The 15769-nt window shown below is 37.2% G+C and overlaps 2 protein-coding genes and 1 pseudogene across 3 annotated transcripts; 1 reads left to right on the top strand and 2 right to left on the bottom strand.

Moving 5' to 3' along the window:
• On the bottom strand, window positions 1-4760 carry LOC108993756 (beta-amylase 3, chloroplastic-like). 2 transcript variants are annotated; one of them, XM_018968768.2, is made up of 5 exons: window positions 4671-4760; window positions 3462-4054; window positions 1459-1669; window positions 1255-1371; window positions 1-1029 (listed from the first exon to the last, which is right to left on the bottom strand). In XM_018968768.2, exons 2-5 carry the CDS (start codon window positions 3995-3997, stop codon window positions 244-246), a joined length of 1650 nt encoding a protein of 549 aa, XP_018824313.1. In that variant the 5' UTR covers window positions 3998-4054; window positions 4671-4760; the 3' UTR covers window positions 1-243. The 2 variants fall into 2 exon arrangements, with proteins under 2 accessions (XP_018824313.1, XP_018824312.1); XM_018968767.2 differs by lacking the exon at window positions 4671-4760 and having other exon boundaries at window positions 3462-4234.
• Window positions 4761-4952: 192 nt separating this feature from the next.
• On the bottom strand, window positions 4953-9672 carry LOC108993755 (importin subunit beta-1-like). Its single transcript, XM_018968766.2, has 3 exons — window positions 9494-9672; window positions 5972-8397; window positions 4953-5852 (listed from the first exon to the last, which is right to left on the bottom strand). The coding sequence occupies exons 2-3, from the start codon at window positions 8389-8391 to the stop codon at window positions 5654-5656; spliced, it is 2619 nt and encodes an 872-aa protein (XP_018824311.1). The 5' UTR covers window positions 8392-8397; window positions 9494-9672; the 3' UTR covers window positions 4953-5653.
• Window positions 9673-10312: 640 nt separating this feature from the next.
• LOC108993744 lies at window positions 10313-12731 on the top strand (annotated as a pseudogene).
• The last annotated feature ends 3038 nt before the right edge of the window (window positions 12732-15769 follow it).

Genomic DNA, 15769 nt, shown 5'->3' with positions numbered 1-15769 from the left:
TCACAGTCAAGTAGAAAGAAGCATTAGTTGACAATAAGCCCACCATTTCAAAAATACTGGGAAGGCAGAATTGTATTATGATACAGCAAAACAGCCCTTTCAGAGAAAACAAGGAAAATAATCAATTAGAAAAATCAGGCATCACTACACATTTCACAACATCATGTATAAGGTACTCACATCAAATATGGGTAGAAGTATATTCTTTTTTACGCCTTGACGGTGCAAGTGGATGAAGCTAGTTTAAGAATATGCTAGTGTCAATCCAGGTTTATACGACATGGAAGACTGATTTGTATCACCTCCCGAACCTAGCTTGGCTTGAAAAATATTGGCATCAGACATTTGTCTCACAAAACGAGTGAAACGAACCCAGTTCCCATATTCAAACATGTTTTTGTCCATCCTCATGAAGGTAAATGAGGAGGGCTTTTCTATACCATTTGGAAAAAACTTCAATGTCTTTAGCATCTGTTGAAACGAATCATCATCCCAACTGACTCCAAAGTTTTCACCTTCTAAGGGTATATCACAATCCCTAGTGGCCAAGAGAAGCTTTCTTAGAAAACCTTCCGGGCTACTGTTTGGGTTCATCTGTTTCTCTTGCACATATTGCATTTCAAAACATGCGCAACACATGCTAAATTCATACCTACCAAACATGCGAGCAATTGGTAGATATCCGTCTCTGGTCAAAGTCTTGTAATAGCCAGCTGTTAACTCTGATGGATGGGATTGGGTCCCATGATGCCAGTGGATACCAGCCACTTTTGCTGAGGTATTAACTCCAGTACCCCTGAAAATGGTTTCGGCTTCTCTACACATCCTCTCTCCATGCAGCAGTAGCATTCCTGAGTACCATTCAAGAAAAAACTTACCATATGTTGTGTTCCCAGAGCCATCATCGCTTCTGAAAAACTCAGTGTGGTCAGGATTCTGCATTAGGTTGCCTGCACCGCTGGGCCCCCCATTTCCCCATGCATTCATCCCAGTCTCTCGTGCACAAGCTTTTAGAGATGCAAGCATATACTGGCAAGAGCAATTTGGGGAAAAAAAAGGAAAATGGAATGAAATCAATCCAACAGCTGATTATACAATATAATTTTTTTAATTCATAATGATAAAATATTACAACATTATATATTGGTCATCTGTCCAAGATTCTCCAGTTACGGCTAGAGGTTTCAAGAACAAGCTTTTAACTAAAGTGGAACTTATTAAAAAGAAAAGAAAAAAACTGAACTTTCTGCCTACCTTATCATAGCACTGAAATTCTCCAAGTTCACGTGAGCGCCAAGCTGACACTAGCTTCGAGGAAGGGCACGAAGGGTATCTTAGTTCACCAGCAGGACCCATCCCAACTTGAATTCCCTGCCAAGTGAACAGTCAATACGTTGATCATCTTTGTCTATTGAGGTAAATCTATGACTATGTCAAACTTCCATGCTATCATCTTACAGTAATGATAACCCCAAGAAACGGTCTAAATGTTTCTCTGAAGTTCCTCATAAAATCTGAATATGCTTGTATTGGTGATCGCCCTAGCAGAACAGGAAGATTGTCACACCCAAGGGAAATACACTCCATGTTTCTTCTTCCAAATCTGTCAGCATATGCTAAATTGGGATCTTTATAAATCTCTTCAATTACCCATAGAGGAAGAGGAATCCTTTGATAAAAGGACAAGTTTAAGAGTCAGTAGCCATATACAACAGCATTTGAGGGAAAAACTCAATAAAGACGCAACCAAAAATTTAAAGAATATCAACCAAACATCAAATAAAGAGCAGACAATGAATACAAATGGGAAAATGACAACTAGAAATCATCGTATTAGCATCTACTATTGAATAAAAGCTGATGAAACAATCAACAACTCACGCCTCAAGGACTTCCTCTCAGTATGAAAGACTGATGAAAAAAATACGTAGATCTCAAATTTAAAACGCGATTCACATAACATGAGCCAAAACAGAACCAGTGTTATGCTGGTAAGAAAGAAGATAGGGTATACATCCCCTGTATTGATTACTAGATCAATGCCTTTTAGGTCCTTAAGTTCATGCAATGCCTCAAAAGACTCCAATTCGCAGAGCAACCAATGCCCTGTATTCCTCATTTGACCATGTTAAAATCACAAGGCACCATTCTAGCTACTATAGTTTTACATGCTAGAGATACCAAAATATTTATTCCTTGTATCACAGCCATCAACAAGAATGAGGAGAAGATAGTATGGATCAAGGGTGTTAGGCTATGAAATGCATGTTTTGCATCGAGAGCTGTATCTATTAAAAAAAAATTTGAATCTTGGAATGATATATAGTTTTTTTATACAAGTAAGCTTGGGATGATATATATATTTTTTATACAAGTAATCTTGGGATGATATATACTTCTGGTATATGACAATATGTGCCACACTGAAATACTGTTAGACATCAAACAAGAAGTTCTCTACTTTGTGTTCAGCAACAAATGCACCATTGAAGGCCTCTTGATGCATACGCAAGCAAGGGGATGAACATATAAAGTCTTCAAATCACTTGCTGAGGTCACAAATCTGAATCTATTTATTAAAAATCAAAGAAACGTTACTTTACACTAAATAAGGCATAAAAGAGTCACTATGGCTGATATGGCATCTTTCAAGTCATGATTGACCTAAGAAGCACCACATCAATCGGTGTGACTTAGTGTGAAGAGTGGCATTTCTATAAATTATGTTTAGAATTTCAAGAACTTGATTCAAGAAAATGTAGATCCTAATCCGCTTAAGCATGTTTGGGGTTGCGTTATGGCTCTAAAAAAGTATTTAAATAGCCTTAAAAGCTCTATAATGATAAAATTAGGTTGTATGGGTATTACATATTAAAGTATTTTTCAATCTCAAAAGAAGCTAAAATGTACTTTTTCAATCATTTTGATATTTTTTCTCATACGTGTTTTTCCGGATAATGCGAAAAGTAATTTCAATTTTAAAAAGATTGTCAATAGATGAAAATATGTATACAACTTTCAGATAAATGCAGATTTTCCCTTTGATATTATCACGAGCATGACACTACAACTTTCAAATGACATTTTATGTCATTTCCTCAAAAAGAAATTTTTTATATTGTTTCTAAACAAAATTTTTTTTTTTTATAAGTATGTAATGTAACATATTTGAAAGTGATTTAGACATATGGTTAGCAAAATATAAATAACTTTTTAATAGTAGAGCTTCTTTTAACTTAAGCTCTATTAAGTACAACTATAAACCCTAAAGCTAAAAACTATATTACCCAATCTCAAAAAGATGCACTTAAAATTTTATAATCTAATCCACACAAAGAAAACACTACCTTCAACAGATTTATCAATTAATTAATAAATGGATTGGTAATTGAAAAAGAAAATAAATTCAAGAACATGCCTGAAGTCAACCAAAGATAATTATTAATCAGAATGAGACTGACCAGTGAGGATCGCCGGGGCCAGTGCCGCACTCGTGAAAAGCCATGACAGCCCGAACCTTCAGACCGAACCGCCCCGCGAGCGACACTAGCTCCAAGTACCCTTGCCAATCGTAAACCCCAGGCACTTTGCTTTCCACCAGGCCCCACCAGACCTCCATGACAACGCCCTCGACTCCGGCGGCCGCGAGCGCCCTCAACGACTGCGGCATGGCCTTGAGCCTTCGTAAATTCCCGGAGGGGCCCACCGCGTCTACTGGTAGCATGACGAACACCGGCGGCCCTCCCCTTCGACGCTGCCTGGAGAACTTGTGGTAGAGTTCGTAGTCCCCGTTGTCAGGTGAGACGGACCCACCGGGGCCGGAGGCATTGGACGAGTTGAGCCGGGACGAGACGGCAAGTCGACGAGTTAAAGGGTGGGGTAGGACCACCCGGTGATTGAATGAAACAAAAGGGAAACGAGCAAAAGGAGGCGAATTGGTCCGAGAGCAGCAGCAGGAGGCCGAAAAACTTGGTGTAGACGGAGATGCCATCGCCATTGAAAGATTTTACAGTTAGGGCTTCAAGAAATACTGGTACTTCTCGCAGAAACGTGTCTGTGAGAGAGAGACGAAATGAAGTTAGTCGGGTGTATCTACACCAAAGTCTGTTATCGCTTTGGAGAATGATCTTCGTCGTTCGAGGTAGAATTTATCAATTTAATCGCCAGACGCTATTGTAGGTGGCGCGTGAGTTGGTCACTGTAAATGTTATCTTACCTTATCTTTTGAAAAGGATAAATTTATATGAAAAAATTAATTTTCTAATAATAAAATTTATAATTTTATAAAAAGATTAGGCGATTCATACGCACTCTGCAACTAAATCTACCGTAACTCGAATAAAATTTAAAATTTAATTAGAAGTAATTTAATATCATTATACTTACATTTCCAAGAATTTCAGCATTAATTTTAAACCTAGATTTTGGAAAGAAAGAAAGAACTAATGTAAAAACCTTAAAAAATATTTACTGCTGTTATTTTAATTAACGAAAAATATTTAGGAATTGAAAAGAAAAAATAAATAAAACCATAAGCAATAAGCAGATAATTTCAAAGCCAAGCATGACTGCAGACATGCATGATGCCCGGCCCAGCTATAGTGTATCAGATCATTCATTCACTGCAATAGATCTTTTTCTTTTCCTTTAGAACAGAGGAATGAACGCACCTCAACAAAACAAAGGAAGAAACAACACCCCCCACTGGGAAATAGTCGAATTTGACAGACGCTGGGAAGTGTATATCTTTACCATTCAAGGAATAATATCCAAAGGGAAAAAAATCTTCGTGAAGAGACATTACATGATTAATGTTCAGGAATACATAACTGGAACTCCAAATTTATAAAAGAAAAAAGAAAAAAAAAATCTTTATACGCACTCTGTAACCAAGCAAAATGCAACTGAAAAAGAGCTATACAAGAAGAATGGACATAATAAGGCAGAAAAAAGGAGCAAAATAAACAGCATGCTATTGAACAACACCCACTAAATAAACAACCACAGTAAATATAATGATGATGAAAAATGACCAACTCATGATATGAACCTAATATCATGCTGTTCTCGCCAATCCCACATAATGACCAAGTGTATACACGAGTACAACAGGCAAGATGCCCAACTCTATGAAAATTGTAACAATGCAATACTTTTAAGACACCGAATTTTTGGTGAGGGAAGAAGGAAAAAAAGGCCAAATGATTTTAAAAAAATGAATGCAGGCTTCTACATTGCTGCTGAAGTGCTCCAACCCCAACTCCTGACCAACTCTTCAGCACCATAGACTCCAAACAAATGGAACTACTATCACTAACCCATTCGATGAGGCAGGGTGAGATTGGGTCTCTCGTATCACATTCCTCCCATACCATTAAAACACGTTCAACTTCTGTAAATTATGGTTCAAGTTTTTTCTGCCAAGGTAGCAGAAATGTATGGGGGGTTGTCACTGCTGACTTCCTCAATGGCGATGCAAAACTAAAATGAAAAATTACAAAAACACCGACGCCACAATGCTGAGAGAGATACTGCCACCTGAACGACCCAAAGACCTGCTCCCAAAAATGGTGTAGACCTGACTCATTGTATGTATGCACTCAACACACCCAACTGCATGCAAAGAAGTAGAGTATATGAAGTAGCAGTTGCCTCAAAAAGAAATGGCTCGACTGATGGCCAACTTGGCCCATTCAGCAGATTCCCTGATCATATGGTCATCAGTTGACAAGCATTCATTTAAAAAGTCTCTGCTTGACACAGACTGCTGAATCAAGGGACCTGCATTACTACCCAGGGTATCAGCTAGATCTCCAAGGACCCCAATTGCTGTCTTAGACACCGCATCATCCCTAAAAAGAAAACAATTAAGGTCAGAAACTTTATTTTTTTTATGGGTAATGGAAAGGTTGGAATCCAGAGATAAAAAAGATAAAAAAAACAGGGTGGTAAAGATTCCAGCATAGCTTACATGTCCTTCTCCATATACAAACTATCCAAGAACTGGAGAACATGAGGTGCATAAGGCATCAATAGCTGGGTCTTTGACGAGCCCTTGAATCCCTGCAGAATCCCCGAGTATGCCTCTAGAATTCCATTTCTCAGAGAGTTGGTGTACTCTAACATGTCGTCATCAGCACCTGATACATGGGCAGATAGTTCTGCTGCACTCTGAAGCATGGGCATAGCATACATCAAGTACTTCTCAAAGTTTTCCCCAATTGCCAAAGCAATGTCACCAAAGCATGAAAAAATAGGAGGCTTCACAGATCGATGCAACTGATTGCTTGACAAATCCTTTAGGAGCTGAGTCATTATTCCATCACAGTAAGGCAATATCTTATCCTCCAGTGCCCGACATATATCCCCAACTACACCAACTGTAATGGCACAAACTTGGTAATCCTCAAAATTTTGAAGACCCATTTCCAAATACCTATAAAATTCTGGCATGTATTTTGCAAAATCAGCACCTGCTGCATAGGCAAGAGCTCCAATGGCAAGCATAGCCTCCTCATGAGCTGTGGCACTTCGGGAAGCAAATACTCTCAAGAAGAGGGCCATCATCTGGTCAGCATACTGCATGAAGACATATTTTGTTGGCTCCGATGATCCCAGCTTCTGTATAATGACCTGCAAGCAACCACATAGCAACCCTTGCAATTCATTCTGCTTCTCCCTCTCATCGGATGAAAGCTTCTGTGCCTCAAGAGTCTGGTGGAGCTCCATCATAATGAGAGGAACTAGTTGCAGTACCATTGGGGCTGTCTCATCAGTGGAACACCTCACAACTTCATTTAAAGTCTCATATGCTGCAGTGCGGAGGCGTGACTCTCCAGCATCTTCTCGGTGGGTAACAGTCAGGAGAGCTTGAACAATTTCCTGGAAGAAGGGAGTCAATGGAGAAGATGAAGATCCCGCATCCTCATAACCCTGAGCCAAGAAATAGAGAGCACCACAGGCTTTCTCAGCAACATTCGGTACATCTTTCATGCTCTGAATGAGAACAGTTATAATCTGTTGAATATTTGCTTGGGTAATTATGGGTGTCTCCAAAGCTGACCCGTGAAGAAATTCAAACATTCTTCCAAGAGTCCAGGCAGTAGTGTCCTTCACATGGTTATTTGGATCTTGCATTAGGGCAGTAAGCATAAAATTCAAGGCTGTGTTAACAAGAGGGATGAGCTTGTCGGGGGAAGGTCCTTCCAAAATGGAACCAAAGGCATAAGTGGCAGCCTCCCTTTGCCTCCAATCAGGTTTTGTTAAGTTCTCTTCAATGAATGGCATTATAAGTGGGACAACATCATCTCCAACGGTGCGTGCAACCAGACCCAAACAAGTGCCTCCAGCCATCGCAATGTTCCAAGCCCCTTCATCTTGATCCTGATCCTCCTCCTGCTTAAGTAGTGTCTCTAACAACATGGGGACAAGAACAGGCAGTGCCTGCTTAACAAAGTAAAAGCAGGGAATATCAGATTCCCCACTAAATTCACCTCCATATTCCTCTAAAATATCTATCTCCTCGTCACAGACTGAACTCCAAAACTCAATGGCTTGAAGAGCAACTGGTTCCTCATCTTCCTTCACAGCCTTAGCAGTGATGTTAAAGATATCTTGAATATAAGGAGCCAACTTTTCATAGTAAGTTGAAGATATAGCAACCAAACACTCAAAAGCAGCCTGTCGAATCTTCAGCTCTGGAGAAAGAGTAGCCTCACAGACAACTCTCATGATGTAATCTCGTTCCATATCATTAGAAAAGTTTGCCTGCGCAAAACCTAGTGCATTGAACAATGCTCGAGTCGCAGCAAACTTGACATCATTGTTACTCTCAGAAGAGTTCATACCCTGAACTACAGCAGTAAGTATCTTGTTTACTTGATCCTGATCCACCAAATCAGGGGAAACTTCTTCACAGATATAACCAAGAGTTTCCAGTGTTGCCTGCCTGGTATGAGCCGGAAGCTGGTGAATATTAGACAAGAGTGTTCCAATAAGTTCAGGCCATTGTTTATGAGGCAACTCAATACCTGCAACCTTTGCAATAACTTGAGATGCAGTTGATCGAGCATCAGGAGCATGAGAGGAGATGGTCTTTAACAGGCATGCTTTGATCTGGACCTTCACAGAGGTGTCCAATGACAACCATCTCTGCACAAGCTCAAGTTTCCTATGCTGTTCCTTGGCATCCAAGGCATTCTTGAGAATTAAACCAGCTAATTTACGGCTCTCAACAGGCTTATCATCATTGGATAATTCCCCAGCAAGAGAGAGCAAGAAACTTGGAAGATTTTGCTCCTGGAATTGTTTTAGATTTTCTTCTGCCTGCTTGCGCACAGTGCTATCTACTGCTTGTGCATTTAAAAGAATTTGAGTGACCTCCATTGCCATTTGAACCTGGGATCAACAATTTGAATCAGCTTATAAGACAACATTGGAATATATGTTATAGAATCCAATACCAGCTTTATATATGCATCAAAACCCCCACATTTGAAGTGACTTGCAAAGTAATTCTAAACCCTAAACTGGTTAACCAATATGACTTTCAAATGCTAAAATAATTATGGCCAAAAAAAAAATTTGAGAAAACCAAGACCCAAAACAGAACAACATATGTTAGGAAAAAGCTATTGTTGAAGAATAGAAAGAAGAAGACAAAAAAGACACCTATGGCCAAAGAAATGCAAACCAAGATCTATAAACCGGTCCATACAAAGTGGCAACAGAGTAGAAGTCCAAACCATGCACTAATAAAATTGTTAATCCCCGGAACAACACTCATCCGATATGCATAAGTTTTGGAGAAAATTACTGCATAAGTAATCTAACATGTGTGATAAACAGAAAAATGATACCCAAATAAAATCACATCGATCAGTTCTCTTTATATGCCTCCAGTGACGATCAACGGAGTCGTCATCGAAAAGGTAGAACGCTTCAGTAAACCAACGCGATCAAAATTTAACCGAACCCTAGATCCATCATTCCGTCTGTTTACTAAGTAAACAATCAGATGCAGAGTAAACACATCTTATTATACCTGTCCAATTTCTCCACAAGTAAAACACTGCGCTAAGCAAGCACTAGGGCACGGTAGCGTGCCCAAAAGAACAAAAAAAATGCAAAAAGGCAGACCGCAAAGTTTTGTATCGATTTTGTTTCTCTGAGTTCCCATAACAAGAAATCAGATATCTAAGTTTCCAAATTCTGTACTTTCCCCAAACTTTTCTTTTTGATCGGTAAACAGAAATTTTACTGATGAGAAAGATGGGCATAGCCCATTTACACGTGACATATACAAGAGCGGCAGCATGAAAAATCGATTCAAAACAAGCTGTGAAGCACTGATTTACCGATTCTGATCACGAAAATAAAACAACTCAATGCAAAACCACACAGATAAATCCCAGATCAAACTTGTTCGGATCAGGGATTTCATACTTTCATCAGAGCACACGAACCATTGGATGAGGTTGAAGAAAGTTCATACCGAGTTAACGAGTTGGCGAGTGGACTCGGCGAGCGAGTGGTCAATACGATGGAAGGAGGAGGAGGAGGATGAAGCGGCGACTCTGGAACCCTAGCAGAGAGTCTGGGAAAAGCACAGACGCCAATGTAAAGCTTGGATTTACAAAAAATAACTATATCTGATTTCCTAATTGGTCTTCTGGTTTGGACACGCGAAACTCAGGCGCGTATTGGCGTGGTGGTCAGTGAGGGGTAGGATTGATCAGAGTTGTGGGGCCATGTCTAATTTTGACCTTCGATCTGTAGAGGGATTGTATGATTGGTTGTATGATAAATACGCGTTTCGTTGGTGTGGGAGGGAGTTGTGGTCCGCGCATTATTATCAGATTTAGATCCTCTGCAATTTTTCTCAAATTGTGGATCCTGAAATTCCAAAATCTAGACCGCTATTATATATCCAACGGTTTAGAATATGTTACTGATTCAAAGTTCAAATTTTAAAATATCGTTCCCTCCTCTGTTTTTTCCACAGCCACTATATTTCAGCCTTTTTCGCAAGGGCTGGGAGAATGCCAGAATGCACGTTAAATGTGCATCTCAAATGTGTACACAAGTGTAAATGCCTTTTTTTTCTTTCTTTTTTTGTAAAATACTTAATCATTAAGAAAAATAATAAAAAATAAAAATTCATTAATAGTCACTTCCTTAATTATTAAAAAAATAAAAATATATAAATGGATACATTTAATATGCACATTTGAAAGTTATATTAGCATTTTCTTTTTCACAAACATCTGACTTAAGAGTCAGATTCATTGTCACGAAAACTCTTAGTTTGAAGATGAATTACTACATCAATAAACACGACCCCAAAAATCCGACTTTCCGACTCCGGTATCAATTCTACACTAATTCCATTATGGTGGAGTCGGAGTGTTTATGAAAAACTTGATAGGAGTTAGAGACAAAAGCGAAGTGTTTCCCTAACGGACTCCAACTTCGACTCCTATATTACTAGATATAAGATATAGAATATATGTTACAATTATTTTAGATAAAATATATTTACAATCGTGAATTATGCAATAATAGCGTAAACGTTTTGAAAAAAGTGAATAAAACATGAGACTTACATAAAAAAAAATAATAATAATAATTTAATAGTAGACTCCACTTTTTTTCAAAGCAATTACGCGAGGTTGTACACTTCACGATTGTATGTATAATTATTCATTATTTTATATAATTATCATACATGCATATGATAAATTATATTCAATAATATCCTAGTAGTAAGTGTTAATTATTATATCGAAATATGCTTGTATTATTCATTACTCAAATACTAGTTGTGTTAAAGCACTCAATACATATATATAACGAGTAATTATAATAGTTATACTAGTTCATTGTTAATGGTATTGACTTTTCTGAACCATGGATCCGAGCTCGGTTTGAGGAGCTGAACAATGATTGTTTAGAAATACCATGGGATATGTGAAAAAGGCTATGGAAGATGCAGGATTGGAGAAGAACTAGATCGATGAAATTGTTCTTGTTGGTGGAAACACCAGGATTCCAAATATTCAACAGGACTACTTTGATGGGAAGGAACCGAACAAGGGTGTGAACCCAGATGAGGCACATGCTTATGGTGTTGCTGTACATGGAAGCATCTTGAGTGGAGAGGGTGGTGGAGAAACAAAAGGTACTACTTTCATCTTCTGTTATTATGCTTGCAGATAGGTTATCTATATATGAGGTGGTACTAACATTGCCGAAGAGAGATTAACTGGAAAATATGGGCAGAATTGAGTCAGTTGACAATGGGTTTGTGGCATTCTGAATGCAAATATTCTTTTCCCACTGACCCTTGGAATTGAAACTGTTGATGGAGAGATAACCAAGTTGATCCCAAGAACACTGTTATCCCAACAAAGAGATCTCAGGTTCTCACCACTTACCAGGATCAGAAGACTGTTGCTTCCATTCAGGTATGGCATTTCTATGTTGTCTGAAGTCCAATCAAGTGTTGCTTTCTATAACTATTGTGAAAACGATGCAAGAAAATAAAGTAAACAATAAATCGATCATACAACACAAGATTTACATAGTTCAACAACATACTTACGTCCATGAAACTATAGAATATTTTATTATCTTTAGGAAAGTCAAAATACACTGTGAGGCGAAATTACAAATACTCATAATTGGACATACTGTTCATAACAAAAACACACGCATGCGCGCGACGAAAACCCTAATTTCACAATTTATGAGTTATTCACTTAAGCGAGCCTCAAGCAAACTCTATGTCTGTTGTTTGCTTGAGCGACCTGTCGAGCGAGTGTTTCGCTCAAGCGACTTGTCACGCAAACGTCGAGCGAACTTTATATCTAGCAATTCTCAAGTCACAAACATGGTCCACAATTTTTCCCATGAGCATGCCTTTAACCCTATAAGCCAAAGCTTGTGTTGGGTCATCAGAAAACCGTAACGCATCATTATCAGGTTTGGTCTTCAAATCAAGTCGGCAAAAGAATAAAGCAAGCTCCACAAATCCAACAATAATTGTGTATCTAAGTTGGTGTGCCCTATTATGACACTAGGTCTTTGAAGATGAAATGTGTCTAACAAAAGATTGTAGAAAGCTTGGGAAATTTGATCTAAATGGAATTCCTCCAGCATGATCGGACTTTGTATAGGATTTGCTTCAATTGCATGATCAGACTTGATGTTAATTCATTCTTCGACTCAATAGAGAAACCCCTCGAATTGAAATTACATTTGAAGTCGATGCAAATGGTATTTTCAACGTAAAGGTAGAAGATAAGGGTCGCGATGAGATTGACTAAATGGTTCTCGAGGAAAAAGAGTTCGTCGAGGAGGACAATAAGGTGAAAGAGAGGATTGATGCTTGTAATAACCTGGGGACCTACATCTATAACATGAAGAATCATATAAATGACAAGGACAAGCTTATTGACAAACTCGAATCTGATGAGAAGGACAAAGTCAAAACTGCAACAGAAGATGCTCTTGAATGGCTTGACGACAACTAGAGTGTCGAGAAAGAGGACTACAACGAGAAGCTCAAAGAGGTGGAAGTGGTTTGCAACCCGATCATCACTGTTATTTACCATAGGTCAAGTAGGGCACCGAGTGGTGGATCAGAAGAGAAAATGTGTTACAATCCTATAACTTTTGGATCAATGGTTGGATTTTTAACAATTAGTATCACAGCAGAGACCATGTCATGAATTCAAGCCACGGAATGGGCAACATATAAGCTAGATTAAAAATTTAAAATGCTTTGATACTATGTATGGGTATAATGTTAAATTATTAAATATTGATAGATTAGTGAAGTAGCCAAAAGGGAAATAGCTACCATCAAGTCAGTGTCGATAGAGTGGGCCACCGTGAACGTCAGATTTAGAAACGTGATAGAATGTTATGATCCTGAGAATTAAAAGATTTAACTAAATTAATATCCAACAATTCTAAAGTTTTTAGATCAATAATTGAATCTTTAATAAAAGATTATGACTCATGTGACGAGCTTTAGAAATCATTTTGTTTATTGAGTATTGCGAGAGAGCAAGAACATATATGTTTAACTTTACTGATTGTGATTCTTGCATGGATGCGTACTAACTATCTAGGGCTGGTTTTTGTGCATAGATGTGTAAAATTTAATTGGAAAATCGGATCTAACCAGCCTGAACTAGTTCCTGTTCCAAAACAAGCCGATACCGGTTCTATACTTTTTAGAATCGGACTAGACTGGACTAGTTCACTATATTATATATTTTAAATTAATTTTTTAATATTATATATAATATTTTTTATACTATATAATATATATAATATGTATAATAATATAAATTATAATTATATATAAGATAATGTTATTATAATTTATAACATAAAATTTTAATTTTAAACATAAAAATTTATTTGATCATATGTTTTAAACATAATATATATATTAATAATATTTTATGACCTAATAAATTATCGACATATTCATTTTAATAAATATATAATATATTAGTAATACTAATACACATTAGTATATTAATTACATTTCACTTTAATTAATTAATATACATTAGTATACTAATATATATTAGTATATCAAATAAATTTTATGCCCTAATACTAATACTATTAAAATTGAAAAACTGAACCAGAATCGATAAAATCGGATGTACTGGTTTAAGAGGATATCCGATACGTAATCGATTTTTAAAAATATAAAATCGATACATACCGATTTAGTCCTAAATTTTATTCAAAATCGAATCGCACCAAACTGAGTAACCCCTACTTATGCACATACGGTGAACGATCTTCGAACCCATTATTTTGGACCACCTTGTATATCGTGGTCTATGCCATCCAAGTGAAAAAAGTGTCCGTTTCAATATTTTTTTAGCTCAATTTTCAAAAATTGCTTCTGATAAAGCATTTATATCCGGTATTATTTGATAGAACATTTTCAAACCTTTAATATTAATTATGGTTGTGAAAAGAAAAAAAAGATATCTAACGTAAGATGAGGGAAACAATCTCGTCAAAATTCATGTTTTATATTTAATGATAGCATATTTTAATAAATATATTTTGAAATTTACTTCCACATACATTATAACTCTTCTGTTTTTAAGAATGAAAAAATTATGATGAATACTCTAGATTTTTTTATTTAATTTATATTTTTAAAAAATTATATTATCAAGTTAAACATATTAAATAGGATGTAATTTAATTTAAAAAATAAATTATAAAATTTAATCTTACCAACTAATTAATTAAGGTTTTGTTTATTTTTACAGATGAGATGAGATGAGATAAAATAAGTTGAGATTTAAATTAAAAGTTAAATAAAATATTATTAGAATATATTTTATTAATATTATTTTTATTTTAAAATTTTAAAAAATTAAATTTTTTATTTTATTTTATATAAAAATTTAAAAAGGAAAACGATAGAGTTTACCCATTTATTAATTTTTTTTTTGTATTTGAATGGTAAACGCCCGACTGACACTGAGAATTGAATCTCTCGACCCGAAATTTGACCCATTTCACGATCACCTACATCTTTTTAAACGGAGCTCGATTTCAGATTGCAGCAGTTTGGAGTTGACCCAAAAGAGGAAAAAGAAAGAGAAGATGGAGGAGAATAGCAACGGCATCGTATCGAGAGAGACGCTGGACCAGGTGGCGAGCTGGGTGGGCTCCACGGTGGTCTCTGCCTTCTTCTCCTCACTCGAGCGCTTCTCCTGCCTAAATGTCACCACCACCGACCCCGACGACGACGACGAAGACGACGTCCCAATGGACCGACCACTCGCCCTCCACCACCAGGACTCCCAAAATGACGTCGCCGATCTCCCCGTCTGATCCCCCCTCTTTCTCTTTTCGGTATTCCAATTCCCTCTGTTTTGATGTAAAATTAGGGTTTTCCCTTTCTTCAACGCGAGAATCGTCGCTAACGTGTCTTGTAGTGTTTGCGTGCGTGAATTATAGCCTATTGTCGTGGATTTCCAAAGGACATAATCGGATCGTTGCTTATAAAAAGGTTTGATTTGTTTTTTTCTGAAAGTTTTTAGTTTTTTGATTCTTTATTCGGTGATGGTTAATGCTTGATTGAATAATTTGAGAAGCAAAAGCTGCACAACCCTAGTTTTTTTTTTTTTTGATGATTTCACTTGTTAGCTCTAAAAATTGGTGATTGTGATATGTGATCCATCTCTCCTGCTAAGCTAAGCTAAGCGGAATTCAATTGCCTTTTTGTTGTCTGGCTCAGAGTCTTTTTACTTGTCAATGATTGGTTTGGTTCTTCCTCTTTGGATGGGTTAGTCATTAGAATAAAATTCCGATATATAGTTGATTGTAATAGTTGTGAGAAGTACCGAAAATTGAAAGAATGATTGTATGATGTCAGAGGTGGGGAGGAATGCTGGCTTAATTCATGAGGCCTCGTTGCACATCTCATCTCTTTCCTGAACAGACTAGGAAAACTAATGTTCTTATTCCTCTTCAATGTAATAACGACATTGGGAAGCTGAGGCTTCTTTCTGCCTTTGTTTCGGATAGTGAAAATGTGGGTCCATCGTGTAAAAATGTGCTGAGTTATGGGCTATTTTTATTCTATTTTCAACTTTTATTTCGTCTCATCTTCCCCTGGGAGACAAAGCAGCATGAATTTACCAGTATATAATTCCGTGGCCTGGTTGATTGTCTTCTTGTTTGGACCTCGCTCGCATGTGTTGATTGTTGGAGAGTG

The sequence above is a fragment of the Juglans regia genome, chromosome 9 (genome assembly GCF_001411555.2).
Source record: "Juglans regia cultivar Chandler chromosome 9, Walnut 2.0, whole genome shotgun sequence".
In the NCBI taxonomy this organism is placed as follows: Eukaryota; Viridiplantae; Streptophyta; class Magnoliopsida; order Fagales; family Juglandaceae; genus Juglans; species Juglans regia.
This window is presented reverse-complemented; position numbering and strand designations above follow the sequence as displayed.